This window comes from Nomascus leucogenys, chromosome 4, assembly GCF_006542625.1.
Source record: "Nomascus leucogenys isolate Asia chromosome 4, Asia_NLE_v1, whole genome shotgun sequence".
Classification (NCBI taxonomy): Eukaryota; Metazoa; Chordata; class Mammalia; order Primates; family Hylobatidae; genus Nomascus; species Nomascus leucogenys.
In genome coordinates this window covers 124,271,854-124,291,255 of record NC_044384.1, presented here as the reverse complement: position 1 = coordinate 124,291,255, position 19,402 = coordinate 124,271,854, and the positions used below count along the sequence as shown (strand labels likewise).

At 37.2% G+C, this 19,402-nt stretch overlaps 1 protein-coding gene across 2 annotated transcripts in view; it reads right to left on the bottom strand.

The window, feature by feature from the left end:
• Window positions 1-19,402, bottom strand: part of NEK10 (NIMA related kinase 10) — a 259,175-nt gene that overhangs the window by 53,828 nt on the left and 185,945 nt on the right. For both annotated transcript variants that reach the window (XM_012511285.2, XM_030812248.1), the window contains 5 exons: window positions 17,419-17,602; window positions 17,237-17,323; window positions 14,617-14,671; window positions 5,478-5,515; window positions 5,238-5,378 (listed from right to left, as the gene is read on the bottom strand). In XM_012511285.2, the coding sequence (XP_012366739.2) occupies window positions 5,238-5,378; window positions 5,478-5,515; window positions 14,617-14,671; window positions 17,237-17,323; window positions 17,419-17,602 (505 nt within the window). The remainder of the gene's footprint in view (window positions 1-5,237; window positions 5,379-5,477; window positions 5,516-14,616; window positions 14,672-17,236; window positions 17,324-17,418; window positions 17,603-19,402) is intronic.

Genomic DNA, 19,402 nt, shown 5'->3' with positions numbered 1-19,402 from the left:
ACCAAAATCTCACAAATCACCACTAAAGAATTGTACCCCAATAACTTATGGAAAGAAATTTAAAAAGTAAAAAAAAATTATGATTAATGGTCAAAGTATCAACAGTAACAGGAGTTTGGAAGAAGTTGGTTCCAACTCTCATGGATGACTGTGAGGGTTTAAAACTTCAGTAGAAGAAGTAATTGCAAATGTAGTAGAAATAGCAAGAGAACTAAAATTAGAAGTAGACTGAAGATGTGACTGAATTTCTGCAGTCTCATGATAAAACTTGAATGGATGAGCAGTTGCTTCTTAGGGATGAGCAAAAAAAGTGGTTTCTTGTGATGGAATCTACTCCTGGTAAAGATGCTACGAACATTGTTGAAATGGCAACAAATAATTTAGAATAGTCTATAAATTTAGTTCATAAAGCAGCAGTAGGTTTCAGGGGACGGACTCCAGTTTTTGTAAGAAGTTCTACTGTGAGGAAGATGCTATCAAACAGCATCACACGCTACAGAGAAACTTTTGTGAAAGACTGAATCGATTGAGCAAACTTCACTGTTATCTTATTTTACAAAATTGCTACAACCACCCCAATCCTTAGCAACCACCAACCTGATCAATCTGCAGCCATCTACACGGAGGCAAGACCCTCTGCCAGCAAAATGATTATGTCTTGTTAAAAGTCTCAGATGATCTTTAGCACTTTTTAGCAACAAGGCATTTTTAATTACAGTATATATATTTTTAGACAAAATGTTATTTTGCACTTAATAGACTTAGTATAGTGTAAACATAACCTTTATGTGCAATGGAAAACCAAAAAATTCAGGTGACATGTTTAATTGTGATGCTTGCTTTATTGCTGTTGGCCGGGACGGAACCTGCAATATCTGTGAGATACACCTATATCTATAAAAGTTGCAATGAAGATGCTTACAATCTGGTTGGAAAACATAAGTAATACTTCACAAATCCCAACAATGTATGTAATTATATGCCAAATTATATAGTATAGACTAGTATCATAGAAGTTTTGACTAAAACCTGTGAGCAAATTTTTATATGATTAAAAATGCTATGCAACATAATAAAAGATGGTATGTACTTAAAATCACTTTGGCAATTGTGAAAATGAGTTTTAAGTACTTTATGTTAATAATTAACTTGAAAGTAAACTACTAAAAGTTGTTCGTATAAGGACAACTAGAATGTTAGCTATGTTTTCTAGAATATTTGAGCAAAAAAAAAAATTGACAATTTGATTTAGATCTGCCTTTACTAACAAAATGGAAGCAAAGAAATAGATTCATAGTCATCCAATAAGAAAACATAATTAAGGACCCAGAAATCATAAAGTGACAATTTCTATTCAAAATGCAGTGCATGAGAACCCATACATCAGTTCAGTGCCTGAGTGTCAGATGCTGTCTAAATAAAAACCTGAGCAAGGGAGGGGAAAATGTCAGTGTTAATCTGGTCAAATTAGGCCATATTTTTAGTTGACATTATATTTGCACTTGAAAATTTAGGTTTGACCTACACACCCAAAAATTTACATTTGACCCACACTATAGAATCCATAACATTATAGTATGTACTTGAACACGTTTCCTGTGTTATATTTTTGTGTGATTTAATTTTCACAAATATATACCATTTCCCTTGCCTTGAAAGGAAATGATTATTTCTTTTTTATACAAGACAGACCTGAGACCTTTTTCCCCAATTCCAAATACTTGGTAATATCCAGTTGTTTGATTAACTGATTTGACTTTATAGACCACAGAATCAATCTATTTTTAAAGAACTGAGTTTCCCAAGGCATGGGACACCTACACAGCCTAATTTCATTAGTAGGTAGATCAGGTATGAAATAGTCCAGTAGGAAAGGTATTCCTTTTACAGTTTTCTTTCTGTTGTTTATATCAAGGATTAAGTTTCAGTATCGTGCAAGTATGTTTTCATCATTTCTCAAATATTAGGTAATGTTCCTTTACAGCAAAGACAACAGACCTCAAGATAAGCAGACAACAATATCTACCTGGAATTTAATGTTGTCTTTCTTAGATTTATATTTACTTTTACAATGGTTACCTACTTATGGCAAGTGATACTATCCTGGTTCTCATTTACAGAAATAATAATAACTTTCCTCTAAAAATGAATTTAAATTGAGTTAGTCAATGTAAAGAAAAATATTAGGAAAATTACAGTACATATGGTTCTCAGATATAGGTAAATTCGTACCATGGTAATTCACTAGTGACTAAAGTTGGGAAAACAGAGCTAAAATAATTAACATGTTAAAAATATTTCTTCATTCAGTTATTCATATTAATTATTGTTAATATTTTCATTTGTATAATATATGAATTCCTAAGTTTTCTTTTCTGTTTCCAGGGAATTGCAATCTATTATTTAATCGAAATAATTTGTAGAAAATAAATTATTGATACAATTTAGTTAGTATTAAAAGAACAAGCGGATTTTTAATACAAGTAATGTAAAATAGTTTCACCGTTATTTGTTCTAGAAGAGTTTGGAGGTACTGCTGTTATTACCATGACATGAACCTAGGAGTTCAGCTTTTGGGAGTACCATACAGGCAAGATCATATTACAATATAGGCACTTGGCACTCTATAATAATGGTTCTAACCCCATATTCTGCCATAATACACGGAAAATAATGGTCACCTACTAGATATATTCCTGGGGGAATACCCTGATTTTGGCAAAATTCTCCCCTTTCTGCTATTTTTTCCAGAACATTTAGGCAATACAGGGCTGTAAATGTTGGTTATGCATAAGTCCAACGTGTTCCTTTCTATCCAAGAAAGCGAAACCAAATGTTAAGTAAATGAAAATACACTAACATAATCAGCTTATTTTTTAAAAAATATAAATCATTCACAAATTTAAGTGCTTTACCTATTTTCATAACAAATACTTAAGGTATAACTCACTACTGACAGGACCAACAATGTCTCATGACACCTTGGTCCAAACGTACTACTTTATTGTTGGACTACCAGATTAATATCACCTCTTTATACTTTAGTTAAGACAGAGATACCAAGGTAATGACTGGATTAGAGCATGGTTTGCAGATGGGGTGACCTAAATGAATGGCACTGGCACCAGCTGTTTATAATTTGATAAAGCAACTAATCATCCAAGTTTACCTGCAACACTTAAAAGGTATGAGTTTTATAACTAAGGGAAAAAACTTTCATATTAAGGTTGAGAAAAATAAAGGTCTCATTTTCTGACATGAAAGTATAATAACTCTCAGGTGGTAACCCAAATATTCCCTGTGAATTAATGTGTTGTACAATATTAGTAAAACCTAACCACTCCTTTTATGTATAAAATTTAGCACTCAGTGATAACACTTAAAATGGCCAGGAGTGGTGGCTCACATCTGCAATCCCAGCACTTTGGGAGGCCAAGGTGGGTGGATCACTTGGGGTCAGGAGTCAGAGACCAGCCTGGCCAACATGGCAAAATCCCGTCTCTACTAAAAATACAAAAATTAGCCAGGCATGATAGTGCACGCCTGTAATCCCAGCTACTCGGGAGGCTGAGACAGAAGAATTGCTTGAACCCAGGAGGAGGAGGAGGCTTCAGTGAGCTGAGATCACACCACTGCACTCAAGCCTGGGCAACACAGCGAGACTCTGTCTCAAAAAAAAAAAATGCTTTTGTGTATTCTGATACAAGTTTTAACAATATATGAATCAGCAGATTTTAAAGAATTAGATGATATAGCAAACTGTAGGGATAAGAAAGAAATGTATGTAAACTGTGCCATAATGTAAATAGTTTGTTTAAAGGTCCAGAGATCTGATCAGTGTCACTGACATAAAATCAAGTCTTGCACTGAACTAAGTCAACATACTGTCTAGGAAAAAGAATTTCTAATATGGATTACAACAGAACTGCCAATTGCTTACATATATATGTGTGTTCCATTCTTGCTGTTATAACATCAATTAATAACAATCATCTTAATTTCATAATTATATTTTGAACTTACCTTTGCCAGATAACAGGAGCAGAGCATGGTCAACATGATAGTTTCAGGCATCTTAATAAAACCATCATTTTTGGCATCTATGCTGACATTGCAATGGCCTCAAACTGTCAATAACTCATCCAAAGCAAATTTAATAAATGTGGAGACATGGGCTAATATTACAGTCAGTTTGCCTATATTCATTATACACATTAGCTCTACAAAAGAATGTGAATCAAGGAAGCTGAAGCGAAAATAGCATTAAACAATAATCCCAAATTAACCAATAGTAAAGTAGAACTCTATGCTCAAGAGTTGTACACTCACACATACGATAAAAGCATAATCATCAAACTTTTTTCTGAATTGTCTAGGTTAACTAATAATTTTAATGTTACTGATGGACTTTGGTCTTCTTTAACAAAAAATAGAAACATTAATTAACACATTCTTCTCAAACCTTTATTATAAACTTTTATGTTTAAGGATCTATAATTTTTCAATTATTAGGGAAACATTGTGATATGTCATTTTAATCGTGGGCGGATCACCTGAGGTCAAGAGTTCAAGGCCAGCCTGGCCAGCATGGTGAAACCCCATCTATACTAAAAATACAAAAATTAGCCAGGCGTGGTGGCAGGCACCTGTAATCCCAGCTACTCAGGAGGCTGAGGCAGGAGAATCACTTGAACCTGGGAGGTGGAGGTTGCAGTGAGCCGAGATCATGCCACTGCACTCCAGCCTGGGTGATAGAGTGAGATTCTGTCTCAAAAAAAAAAAAAAAAAAAGAAAGAAAAAAAGAAACATAAATAAGTAAAAAATAATTATTTGTGTAAGGGTAGAGGAGATAGAAAAAAATATGACTTACTTTCTTCATTCTACATGTATCATGTAGGTGTAGAGTTTACAAAAATACTTATGTAAAATATGGTTACATTTTTTGTTTGTAGGTATGTACTTGAAGCATCAATAGGTCAACTGGCTAACATTCCCACCATGGCAGAAATGCAAATTTTGGAAAAAACAGCCCATAATATTTCAACCAACAGTGAACACAGAAGGCGTTTTGTTACCATCAAATTGCCAAACTAATAATGGTGAACAAACAAGGCAGAATTCTCCTGCTCTTTGTATTAAAATTACCACTCCAGCATCGTTCAGACATCTCAGGCCCAACTATAATTCTGCATTTGCCCATTGTGTGCTTAACATCAATGTGGTCTAGTAAGTACTACCATGATCTTTGAGATTTCGAAGAATCACAGCAGGAAGGCTATGGGACTGCCACCCTGTCACTAACTCGGCCTCTAGTTCCTTAATGTGGGCCCTGAGCATGAGGGGTGGCACTTTCAGAAGCAGGTCAAGAGGCAGCAAAGCTGAAGAAATAAAAGGGGGAAAGATATGAAACTGTAACATAAATTACACTGAATTTTAGAGAGTTGGGTTTGATTTTATTGCTACCAACACTAAGTTACCTGGTCTTGGTCTTGATCCTGTTCCTCCAGTGAAGTCCCTGAAAATAGAATTACAGGCCATTAGAATGACTTGTTCAACTCGGATTTGACAAACTAAGAGCCTACATTTTGCTATGGTCTACATTATAAAGATTAATAAAGATTATTTTCCCTCAAGATGCTCTCAAGAGTTTAATTAAGAGGGAAATAAATATATTGCAACACACAGTACAAATGACATTCTACTGACAAATGGCAGAATTGTCTCACCACAGTTGTTTTTTAGGCTCTAAGTATGACTAACAGCCTAAATTTTAGGATCCTGAATAATTTTCTTGTTACACTTAAACTCAGAATATGATTTTGCACTAAAAGGATATAAGATTTAAAATGTTATATTCAGTATTTTCTATGATTTGTTCCTGCTCTATTAAAAAAAAAAACCCTTATACCTCTTCCTATAAAATGTTTTTTGCATTGAAAATAATTATCTTTCCTAAAGTTGCCAGCGTTATTAATATCCCTTGTTTGCCTGGCTCCAAAATTCTAGGTTATTTGATCATTTTATGAGTTGGTCTCAGTGTCTTCTCCTCTGTGGAGGTGGCCTTAGACCCCACCAGGGATATCTGTAAATTACCTTCAGCCTTGTTTTTTCCACTGTACCCGAGAACCAATTTTTTTTTTTTTTTTTTTTTTGAGATGAGTCTAGCTCTGTCACCCAGGCTGGAGTGCAGTGATGTGATCTCAGCTCACTGAAACCTCCACCTCCCAGGTTCACACCATTCTCCTGCCTCAGCCTCCCGAGTAGCTGGGACTACAGGTGCCCGCCACCACGCCCGGCTAATTTTTCTGTATTTTTAGTAGAGACGGGGTTTCACCATGTTAGCCAGGATGGTCTCGATCTCCTGACCTCATGATCCACCTGCCTCGGCCTCCCAAAGTGCTGGGATTACAGGTGTGACCCACCACACCCAGCCTAGAACCAAGTTTTTAATAGTTTTCTGGAATGAAATAGGAAACATCTGTGCCCTGATAAGTTGTAAGAATCATTCTGAAACTTAATGCAATCCAACAAAAATATATCATACATCCACTAGGTATAAGGCACATGATAGGTTATTTGTTAAGTAGGAATAAATATAGGAATTCAAATACAAGTAAACATGGCTGATAATTCTCTTGTCCCAACCTTTTCATTTTAATCATAGAATTTTTGATACATGCATGCAATGCCTACCTAAGTTATTAAGCGTAGCAAAATTGGGACTCATTTACCTACCACCCAACTTAATCACTAGAATAATGCCAAAATCTTTGCATCCACCTATGAGTTTCTTCCCTGTTCCTTTCCATTCCCTCTTGATCCTCACCAGGCTAACACTCTCTTGATCTCATAATATATTCTGTTCCATTCTGAGCTCGTTTCCAGAGCCTTGAAAAGTAAATGGAACCTGCCAGCCTTTAACAGTTTATATACTTTCCCTAACCCTGAGATAAGGAGCATGTTTAAAAAAAGAAATGAAGCTGGTCCTGCCCTCAGAAAGTTTGAAAAGAGGCATGATGACAGCAGTGCCCATGTGTAGGCAAGACAGCCCCAGGGCTGAGCTGAGGAACAGAGCATGTGTTCCAGCTCCTCGTATGCCTGCACAAATGCCATACCCCAGCAAATGCTTTCCGAATAACTTTGCCCCTTACCCTTCTAGATGAGACTAGTACTGTCTAATAGAAACCGATTGTAAGCATCAAACATAATTTTAAGTTTTCTTGTAGCCACATTTTCAAAAAGTAAAGAGAATAAAGTGAAATAAATCTATTTTATTTAATCAAAAATATCCAAAATATTATTTCGACATATAAAAATTGCGATGTCTTATTATTTTACATCTAAATGAATATTAAATGAAATTAAAAATTCAGTCCCTCAGTTGCACTGGCCATATTTAAGCTGCTCAAGAGTCACATGTGCCCAGTGGCCTCCATACTTAACGATGTGGTCCAGGCCCTTCCTTGAGTGTTGGTCATTGTCTTCATACACTTACTACATTCATGCCATGTAGCTGCTAAACCTGCAATACCTCCTGAATCCCACTCTCTTAAAAAGTGAATAAAAATGCAACTTGTGGCAAACTTGTATCCATCAGGTTATACATGTTCTTGAAAAGCTGATAATCACTCACATGATGAGTTTGCAAGATGACTATTCCAGATGTCCTGAAGAATCTAACATTTCGAACATTTTTACATATTAACAAATGTTATGCATAATGTGTGCTAGTGGGATATGTGACATAGAACACCCTGACAATGCTGAGTTGCTGCCGCTTTTGCTATTCCTTTATATAATTTTAAATTCCTCTTTAATAAACTTTAGGGAATCTTTAAAAAGAACCATTACACATTCATTCATTGATTCAAGAAATATTTATTAAGTATCCACGATGTGTAGCCACCATGCTAGACACTGAAGATGGTATGGCGAAAATAAATAGTTTCCACAGTCTTGGAATTTACAAGATTGCACAGAGATAGCAGAAAATAAAATGTCAATTTCTCTGGAAATTATATCACTAACCACAAGAAAATATAGTCATCTGAAATTTCAAAATAGAACAGACTCATTGTCACCAGAAGTGACAGCTTTTAACTATGCAATTGTTGGGTTCACAGATGGACAAACGATTGAAATTATGCAGAGCCTGGGGGAAGTCTGCCTCTAGATTGAACCACATTGAATGTTTATGCCTAATAGAGCATTATGGCTACAGAGGGTGGTGTTCCCATCGTATCACAAGCTGGAAAATATACCAAAGTGGTTTCACACAGAGAACATTCCAGAAATAGTTTCTGGTGAAGAGGCTTAACATATTACAGTTTGTGTTCTCTGAAAATTTTGAAATGGGCATTGACCAACAGCACTTCAGGCTGATGGAAGAATTTCAGAAAAACAGAAGGCTGAAAGAATTCTATAAGGCCATCCCTTCCAGCTCTCTTCAGGCCTAGTGTGACCTCATCTGGAATTAATAAGGCAAAAGAGAAAGTGAAGTGCTGAAAATGAGTGTTAGCCTACAACTTCCACCCCAAAACACTAACAGATAAAGTGAATAATCCAGGAATTAGCGTTGTAATTTTTTAAATAGACTTTTCACTGAATTAAGTCAAGAGCAAGGTGAATTATTTGGATAATAATTTTGCCAGCAGAGTCCTGGCCAAGAAGAAGATGAAGCCCTAGAATTTCATCTCTCTTAAGAATTCCTTGAAATATGTATCTGAACAAAGAAAACATTTTCAAATGCATTATAAGGGTATTCCATCATTTAATTCAATTGTGAGAAGTATCAATGTTATTTGATATTGATAAAAATAATTAAACCTTATGAAATGAGAGGTTTTGCTTACAATAGTAAGGTAATGCCTTCCGAAACTACTGCAACCACACCATGTGAGCTAATGAGCATTTTATAGCTGAAGGTCTCTTTCAGGCAGTGACATTCATAAATATGTCCTGTGTGAATAAGCAACATTATGTAGCTTTGAGTTCTCCTATTTATCTATAATGTTAATAGAGTTGGTATCATGACAACAAAGTAGTATAATGCTCCTGTGGCTATCCCCTCCTACTCCAATAACAGCTAGAAACAAATGAGCAATAAACCAGGGAAGTGTACAACTATGACAGAAAAGAAACAAAGTGGTCTTACTATGTGTTTTTTTGTTTGTTTGTTTTAAGACTGCTGGAGTGTGACATTAGCAGATGGGCCAGGTTGATTCTAGCAAGGAGTAATCATGCAGTATTTATTCAACCAAAGTAAAACCAGATACAGATTATGAAAAAGATGGAGGGAGAAGAGCTACAAGTAAAAATAAGCAAGACTTCTGCTTTTAAGAGGCAAGATCCACAGGTCCTGAAAATACACAAGGTCTTTCCAGTCACAAATATGATGCTGAATGGTCACAAACATCCACAATCATCTTTACATATAAAGACTTAGAGGCCTGGTGCGGTGGCTCATGCCTGTAATCCTACCACTTTGGGAGGCCCAGGCGGGTGGATCACCTGAAGTCAGGAGTTCGAGACCAGCCTGGTCAACATGATGAAACCCCATCTCTACTAAAAACACAAAAATTAGCTGGGTGTGGTGGCAGGAGCCTATAATCCCAGCTACTAGGGAGGCTGGGGCAGGATAACTGCTGGAACCCAGCGGGTGGAGGTTGCAGTGAGCTGAGATGGCACCACTGCACTCCAGCCTGGGTGAAAGAGCAAAACTCTGTCTCACAAAAAAAAAAAAAAAATAGATTTAGACTTAGGAGCGCACACTGTCAAATACAATTATGCATACACTGATGAATCAAAAAAGTTGTGAACCACAGGCATCTCTGATACCACAAACATCCAGTGTCTCAAACCAGCCTGCCAACTATACCCTGTTGCCTTGGTGACAGGAGGCAAGCAGACATGGAGAAATCTTGTTGCCGGAGCAACAGGATCCTTTAAAAAAAAAAAAAGAAATGTGCCTTAAGCTGTGGCTATGGCAAAGGCGGTCAGTAGGCAAGATTTCAGTCCTTGGTAATGAGATAAAGAATTTACACTGAGATAACAGTCATTCATGTATTAATTAACAAGTATCTGTAGGTTGGTACCTATGTGCAATACACTGTGCCCTGGAGAATGCAAAGATGAATTAAGCATAGTTTGGCGCAAGCCTGGCACACAGTAATAAGTATCCATCAATTAAACAAATGAATGAAGGTTCTTAAGATGGTCGTAAAACAATGACTAAATTTTACTAGGATCTGAGAATATGTGATAAAGAGGCTGAAGCCCCAGCGAGCACTACCAAGTTCCACTATACAGAGTATTTTATTTATAAGTTGAAATAACATGCTATGATTTGCTGGATTAGAATCCTCAACGTGTATATACTAGGTCAGCCTATGAAACCTGCATAAAAACTGGTAAAAGTCAAGCCCATTCTTAATGCCTTCCTAGCAAATAGTAATAGATATAAAAGATTTCATATCAAGTTTGAAAATGATTAAAGTTGGAAATTTCAAAGAAATTGGGGCTTATTCCTCTCTTGATCTTGCCATTAACTATATTCCTTAAAAAAAAGTTTTATCAACTGATGATGGCTTGGATTCCCAGGTGCCTTCCAGTTCTAATATTATTCTCCGGCCTTGAGACTTCAAAACTTCTCTGAGCAGGCAGGGGCTATCCCTCCTAGTTCCATTTGCTCATGTTTTATCCATTTGTCTGGCTCATTTGCCCAAAAGCATATCCTAAGTTATTAGGGAGTTATGTTAGTTCTTCTGCAGGCAATTGGTTTAAATCTGGCTCCTGATACCTGATATCTGACCAAAGTTATGAGTTTATGCTTAAGCTTTCTCTTGGTCCTATTAATATTTAGCCAGGGCCACGTCTGACTTCTATATTTTGGAGGCTGTGGTCAGAACAGATATATACTTCCCTGTGACTTCTCTCATTGGGCCTTTTTAAAGAGTCAGTAAGGGTCCCCAAGCGGGAGAGCTGCCTAGGGTCTCCTTGAAATTGTTATACCATTTTATACATGGCACAGAATAGGAAAAAAAAAAAAGAAAGAAAGAAACCCCTCTATAGGCTTGATTTTCAATTTATTTTTTTTTCTATTATGTAGCTTTGCTATCTTCTTTTATATTCAAACTTATTTAGCTTCTAAATATTTTGCAGGATGGGTTCACATTTCACATTAATAAACAAAGAAACCCAGGAAAATCCTAAACAAATTAGATTGCAAATAACTTTAGCTCTATTTAACGTTCTTTAAAGAATTATAAATACATTTTGGTATTGTCTCCTTTTAATTCAGAGAAGCCCTAGGGATTACCTGGGAGGGAGTCAAAAGTTATTAATTTTCTCTCCTCTTATTTGGCATAAATCAAAGGCTGTCTTTTATCATTTTTCTTCTGAAGTCGGCCCTTGTCTTTCAATTTCGCTGTGAGCTCCCTGAAGGAAGAGAGTTTGTCTTAAACAAACCTGTGTTCCCTGGTGGCATGTCGCGCTGTATTACCACATTTCACGGCACAATTTTGCAAATGTTGCTTTAGGTCAGGTCCTGTTCACCTTGGAACATATTTTCCAAAACATCAACTTCAATGTATGGGCCACTTTCCATATCCATCTGTTGACTTGGTCATAACCCCAAGTTAAAGCTTGTTCTATAACCCTGTTTCAATGGTCTTCAGATTAAACTTTGCCTTTCTGCTGATTCTAGCTTACCCAATTTGTTATAAAGTATTTAATTAATGACTAACTTTTTAAAAACCATCTCAAGCTCTAAAAGATATAGACCATATGGGGTTTTTGTTTGTTTTTGAAGGGGTGGACATCAACCAGATTTGTGCAAATAAGACAATTTTCCATAGATCCTTTCAAAAAAATAATAGAATTATTTTTGACAGGGCCAAGATACCTACATTCATCTGATTGGAAATTTTCATTTTAATATAAAACTCACTTAATTGGGAGTACATCATATATCATAATTTACTTTTGAACTAAAATACTTGCTTTGTTAGCAATAGAAAGTCAGTAAGTGGGGAATGTTGGGTACTAGCAAGCCCTAAAGATCCTTTGGAAGATCTTCTAACTCAGATCTCCAGTCCCCACAAACACCCATTGTGGTTCTCTTTGGCATTTTCGAGTACTTTTCTTTCCCCTGCCCTCCCCATTACTTCTGACCATGACTCCTCTGCACTTTGGCCCACTAAAGAACGTCATGAGGTCTTACAGGGTTTTCTCGAATACCTTTCTGATAGATCATACACCCTGTTGATAAGTTTTCCTTGGGTTTTTATTCCCAGAAACATGGAAAAAAAGTTAGGAAATTAAAAGGCTCCACCCTAACTCCTCCTGATCTTCATTTGAAGATAAATGTATCAGTGATGCATCTTTGACTAAACAAGAAAAGGATTTGTCTATAGGAACCTTCCTTTGTCACCTAACTGAATCCCCCAGGAATTTTCTGAGCAGGTTCTTCTGAACTTCATTTATGTTATGTGATTCCCAGCACCCTCAAACCCAGAGGTAGATCCAAGTGGTTCCATTGAGGCTGCCCAGCACTAACACCTGCTCCCTTCAGCAAGCACCCCTGATGGACTAGTCAAGGATCTCAGCTCTCCTCAAGGCAGTAAACAGGAACCTGATCCCAGCCAGGCCAATCTGTCTGTCTCTCTCTGAAGATTTTGAATCCTAAGAAAGGTGACATGAGAATGGAATAAACAAGCTGGGAGTTCATTTATCCCAGAGTTCTTGAGCCCTTATAAGCCTCCCCAAAATGTCTCCTTTATAGACTTCAGGGACTGAACTGGCTCCTATGCCTTCCTAAGCTTGATCCTCCAGAGCCTAAATTACACAAGCCCCACAATGCCTTCTAAAGAACCCCCTGTCACATAAGTTAGCTAGAGTCAGGCTCCTTTGCTTGTATCCAAAAAGCCCTGCCTGCTATAGCACATCGCAGACTTAGCCTTTTGTCACACAGATGCTGCCACCTCCTGAGTGGGAGTCATCCCACAGCTCTGAAGACTCCTGCCTGGCGTCACCACTTATATGTGGCCCAACCTCAACAGGTGCCCCAGCCTCAGAGAAGTCTGGCAGTTCTTCCACCATTCTCTGCTCAGTTCTCACCTCAACATTGGCTGCTCCTAGCTGAATATACTTCTCAAATCTAGACATTCCTCTCAGCTGTCTAGAATATTGGCCTAGAATATCAACTAATGCATAGAAACCGGCCGGGCACAGCGGCGAAGGCCTGTAATCCCAGCACCTTGAGAGGCTAAGGTGGGTGGATCACCGAGGTCAGCAGTTCGATACCAGCCTGGCCAACATGGTGAAACCCCATCTCTCCTAAAAATACAAAAATTAGCCAGGTATGGTGGCAGGCGCCTGTAATCTCAGCTACTCAGGAGGCGGAGGCAGGAGAATCACTTGAACCTGGAAGGCAGAGGTTGCAGTGAGCTGAGATCATGCCACTGTACTCCAGCCTGGGCGACAGAGTGAGATTCTATCTCAATAATAATAATAATAATAATATAAATATATAGAAACCATAAAGTATATTCTTCCTTAATCTGCCTTTCTCTATTTCTCTAACTTAATTTTATCTTCACCTCCCTTTCTCCAGACACAAAGAAGGAGTTGCCAGTCATCTTTTCCAGGCCCACTCCTCTGGCTCCGGTCTATGATGCAACTGTATACTGTCAGTTATCTCTTTTCCTCTCTAATCTCTCCTCTCCATTGGTCTCTTCTCCTTCCGCTGTCCCAAATGCCCTGAGTTCATCCTGATTCTAGGAGGTCCTTTTCCATCAAACATTCCCCACCAGCTCATTCTCCCAGCTCATTTCTCAACTTCTTAAATGCCTCCTATCTCTGCCTCTGGAACATTGCAATCAAGTTTCTGCTCCCTCTAATCTCACCCAGTGCCAGTGAAGGGGCTCTCATGAAGGTCAGGAGAACTTGCAGAAGGCTCAATCTAATAGTTTTGTTTCAGTCTCTACTCTAAGAAACAACTGTCACTGACACAGCTAGCTGTCCCAAAATAACAATTTTGATTTGCTTTTAAAAGACAATCTCTCAAACATATTCCACCCTCCCTTGCAACTAGCTATGGTCATATGAGGAAGTTCTGGCCAATGGTATGTGAACAGAAGTGATGAGCATAACATCTGGGTCATATCCTTAAAAGGAAGAGGGGTGCCTCTACTTCCCCTTTCTTCTTCTTGCTGGCTTGGAGGTAGGATGTGGTCTCATAAGTCATATTGGTCAAAAAGATGAAATCTATACCCTGGGGATATGGAAGAACAAGGTATAAGACCAAGGCTCCAGATGACCTCATGGAGCACAGCTGCCCTACCCGCTGGCCCACCCTTGAGCTCAGAGAGGCTAACTGATTTGCTCAAGGTCACAAAGCTAGAAAAAGGCAGAGCTAGACTAAGACCCAGGTCCAAGATCAGTACCTGTTTCAGTATGCTACTTGGTGAACTATAAACGGTTCTGGGCAAGTAAGCTCTAACTCCTTCTATTTCCGCAGGCACATGGAAACTTCTGGCTATCAGGTTTCAATTCAGCCATCAATAACTCAGCTCTGCAAAATCAAAAAATATTTCTAGGAGCTCAATTTGTACCTACCTTGTTTGGGATTGTCTTTCTCCTCCTGAAGCACTAAAACTTCTCTTTAAAATGTCTGAGACGAGAAAATAGAAATAATTTTACATTATTTCCTCTGCAAATCTTTTATTTTTTATGTTTTAATAAAACAATACTGAACAACAAATGCTGGTGAAGATGCAGAGAAAAGGGAACTCATACACTGTTGGTGGGACTGTAAATTAGTGTAGCCATTATGGAAAACAGTATAAAGGTTCTAGGCCGGGTGTGGTGGCTCACACCTGTAATCCCAGCACTTTGTGAGGCCGAGGTAGATGAATCATGAGGTCAAGAGAGTGAGACCATCCTGGCCAACATGAAATGCCGTCCCTACTAAAAAGTACAAAAATTAGCTGGGTGTGGTGGAGCATGCCTGTAGTCCCAGCTACTCAGGAGGCTAAGGCAGGAGAATCGCTTGAACCCAGGAAGCAGAGGTTGCAGTGAGCTAAGATCCTGCCACTGCACTCCAGCCTGGTGACAGAGCAAGACTCCGTCACAAAAAAAAAAAAAAAAAAAAACTTAAAATAATAAATAAATAAAGGTTCTCTTCAAAAAACTAAAAATAGAACTTCTATATGATCCAGCAATCCCACTACTGGTATATATCCAAAAGAAGAGAAGTTAGTATATCAAAAAGATATCCCCACTCTCGTGTTTATTGCAGCACTACTCACAACAACCAGGATATGAAATCAAACTAAGTACCCATCAGCAGATGAATGAATGAATAAAGAAAATGTTTAACAATAACTTATTGAATATTTAAAAATAGCTAGAAGGGGAGATCTGAAATGTTTCCAACGCAAATAAATGATAAATGTTTGAGGTGATCAATATCTGAATTACCCATACAAGGTGTAATTTAATGACTACGCATTCTATGCATATATCAAAATATCACAAGTATCCATAAATAGGTACAAATATTATATATCAAAAAAATTTTTAAATAAGTTTTTTTATAAAATTAAAAATAATAAAGAACTTATATATTCCATGAACGGCTTTGTCTATAAACACTCTCATATTGTTCTAAAGTCAAACTTTTCTCTGTAAACGGTGGGTAGGAAATATTCTAGGCTTTGCAAGCCATACTATGTCTGTCACAACTGAATTCTGCTGCCATTGTAGCATGAAAGCAGTCCAACAACATTCAAGAAACAAACATGGCTTTATTCATGGCAAACCGCAATAACAACAACAAAAAACAATGCTGAATTTCTGTTACCTGAGCAATTGTACATACTGTAAAAATTGTCTTTGATTATGAAAGCATGAGCTAAAATATGTTACAAATTGTTATTTATTTGTCAGGTTTAAGGGCTTTTTTTCTAAAGCTAATGTGCTAAACAAACAAAAACAACCCTGTTATTAATATCTAACAAAACACAATAAAATGTCATGTAATAAAATGTCATAACCATCCTTGCCAAGTTACCATATGCAAATTTAAGGGTCAAGCATCTCTTTCCTACCTCCCCACTAACCCTCCCACCATTGCTGCCAGGTATATAGAACACTGAACTTATCAGTCAGTAATAAACTTCTTCTGGAATTTGTTACATATGTTTATATGCATAAATATTTTTTCCCATATGAGATTCATGTTTTCCCAATCGCAAATTAATACACCTAGAAGGCAGGGATTTACAGAGAAAATAGGACAGAATATTGAAAACTGGGGTGGTCCCAGAAAATCTGGAACATCTAGTCATTATTTCGATGGACCAATTAAGTTTGGAAAGGACAAAGAATGTAGCTAAATCCTTAGAGTTCTACTTTGATCCTTAGAGAAGCTATTTTAAATGTTCTTTTATGAGATTTTCATAGTATAGTCACTGAGGAGAGAGAATTATTTTCACTTAATTTATTTCAGAATATTTCTATCTACAGTTTTTAATATTTTATCAACTTACTCTTTTTTAAAAAAATTGTTTCTCTTCATTTTCTATTTTAACTTCTCTTTAAGTTTCAGGTTTGTTCCATGTATTTGATTCTATCTCTCTTTATAATCTTTAAATTTTATCTAATTATACCTTTTCCTTTTCTTTCCCATATCCCAGTATGACTATTTTCTTCACTGTTTTAAATTAAGTGTCAAGATTAAAACTATGGACTGAATTTATAGGTCATATTTTTTATAACTCTAAAAAAATTTCTTTTATTTTATTGTTTTAAATGTAACACATCCCTTTAGATTTATATAAATAAAATTGCACAAAAATTAGTCTACACCAAGACCAATTTCTTCTACAGGCTTTGAATTCATCTAACCAACAGGCTCATAAAAGGTCATGTCCATTACTCCTGTGGTTATTTGGCTGTCTCCAAGTTAGATATCTTGACTCTCTAGTTAGAACCTGCAATTGCTGGTAGAAATAATAAAACTATTCATTTGACAGCTGAGAAAATATAAAACCACTGTGCTGGCTAACCTTTGGGCTCTGTCAGAGAGACAGACATATCTGTCCTAATTAGCAATGTACCTGAAAAACAAACCACTGGGTTATGTACATGGTGATATTTGCTTGACTCAAGTATGATTTCCAAACTACTGTCTTCCGGAATCCCACAAATAGCAAATTGATAAAAGAAAGCTTACTGAATGTAGATTCTTTGAGAGGGCTTGAACTGGAGCTGCTGGAGTTATCTGAAATGTCCAATTCATCATCTACCTCTGAATATGTATCTGTACATTAATAAAAACAATAAAAAAGCAAATGAGTCTTGAATCAGGAAGGAGCCCAGAATACATTCATGTTGACACACCGCCACTAGCAGTACCTTTCTCAGTATTTTCCAGGTTGAAGTTATCATCTGATAGGATTTCGTCACAGGCCCTGTCTTCATCTTTACCACAGGAGGCCTGGAAGCCTTCAGGGGGCAGGTCTGCGCTTTCTGAAAGTTCACTTTTCAGGCTGGCTGCTCCACTGCTGCTGCTACTCAAGCTTGCCTTCTCAAAGGTCTCCTGGAAAGAGAAATTCAGTTTTTCATAGCCTCTTTCTCCATCCTTCCTTCTATAGGACCTAAATCTTGTTAGAACATATATTAACTGCTTCAAATATCAATATAAATGTTTGATGCAGAAGAAGCATCAGTAGTTCCACCTATACACCTGTTATAGAATCTATTCAGTCCATAAATACAAAAAGATGCAGGTCTATAAGCTACATTGGATCAAAAAGGATGGAAGTGGCAAGAGTGCTCAGTAGAAAAGGCCCATACAACCCAGTGGCGGGGCGGCGGGTGGCGGGGCGGGGGTTGGGAATGTACTTCTAAGAAATAGACTATATTAATTTAGGAGAAATTTCTCTCCTTTAAGTTTTTCAAAAATATTTGATAGCAAATATTTTTGAAAATAAGTAAGGCTTACTCTCTTCAAAACTCCAGGAAAATTAGTAGCAGACAAAGCCAGGCCATGGAGAGTGAGAGGCAAGGTCTTCCAAAAACAGAAGAGCTACAGAGAACAGAACTTACAAACCACTTGGGACTCTAACACTACTGCCTGGCTTGAACACTCTCTGCAGAACTAGCCACAGGGTCCTCCTGAATCCTCCAAAACAGATGGATGCATTTCCATTATGATAGCACTAGAAAATCATCAATCTGGTTGTGTAATTCCACATTTCCCTAAATAATAGTATTAGAAACTGCAAAAATTATGTCTCAAGGGTCAATAAAAATTAATTAATTAATGCCACTAATGCTGGAAGTTTTCATTTTTCTAAGAAAAAGACCGTGCGGAAGGAATGACTATGAATCAGTAAAAAAGTACCACTTGTTTCTTTACCCAAGCAATTCCTAAGATGTTCATTGTATGGGGACTATTTGCAGCAAGTGTGAAGAGCCTTTTTAGGCCGTGAGGCTAAACAGTGCTGGCAAAGTAAAGCTACAGATCACGTAGACAAAAAGACAAAGAAAGGCCGTGATGGAGGAAAGGATAACAGGCAGAGAGTGTGAGAAGAAAGAAAAAGGTGCATTTATTGAAGGGGAAAGAATTCCCTCTATGAATTGTGTCCAAGATGATTTAGTCGCAAATTACCTAGCACTTCTTGACTAAAAAGGCTCCAACGATGCTCATTTGAGAGACAGACTTATTTATTTCAGATTTATGTGTTTTTATTTTTTTCCTACAGTAAAATGACACAGCTCCAAGGCACAGGTTTCTAAAAACTCCATAATAATAGATTTTGCGGATGAAGAAAACCTAAGAACTTAGGGATAACTAGAATCAGAAGTAAACCTCTAAAAGCTTTTATATGTTTATGTTCTACAGGTAAGATGAAAAGATTTTTAAAATATAAAAAACATTTGCGCATTGCAAACTGTCTGATCAATTGCTGTTTATTCTTTCTTTTCCCTGAGATTCTTTTCAGTGATTCTTCAAAGTTTCACCAAGCTCCTTGTTTTGTTGAAGTTAATTTGCAGGTGAAGGAGTATTTTAACTTTGATTTTCCATAATTAGTACATCCAATGTTGAAAGGCTGTTTTATGACTCTGAGTTGTTAATTTCTGCTTCTGAGGTCCACCCTGGTTGGCTAACTTACAACCTGAGATGGGAAATGCTTTGGCCGTTCTCTGGCAAAAGACATATGCTACTCAGAAATTTTTCCAATGCCTAAGGCTAGTATGGGGCTTCTAAGGCCAGCCTCAGCTCTGCCACACTCAACCCCTGATACCAAATCCAGGAGCTCTTTCTAAGGCTCAAAACTTTAGTGCAAAACCAACTCAACTTCTTCCATGCATACCTTTTTTCTTGGTCCCAAAC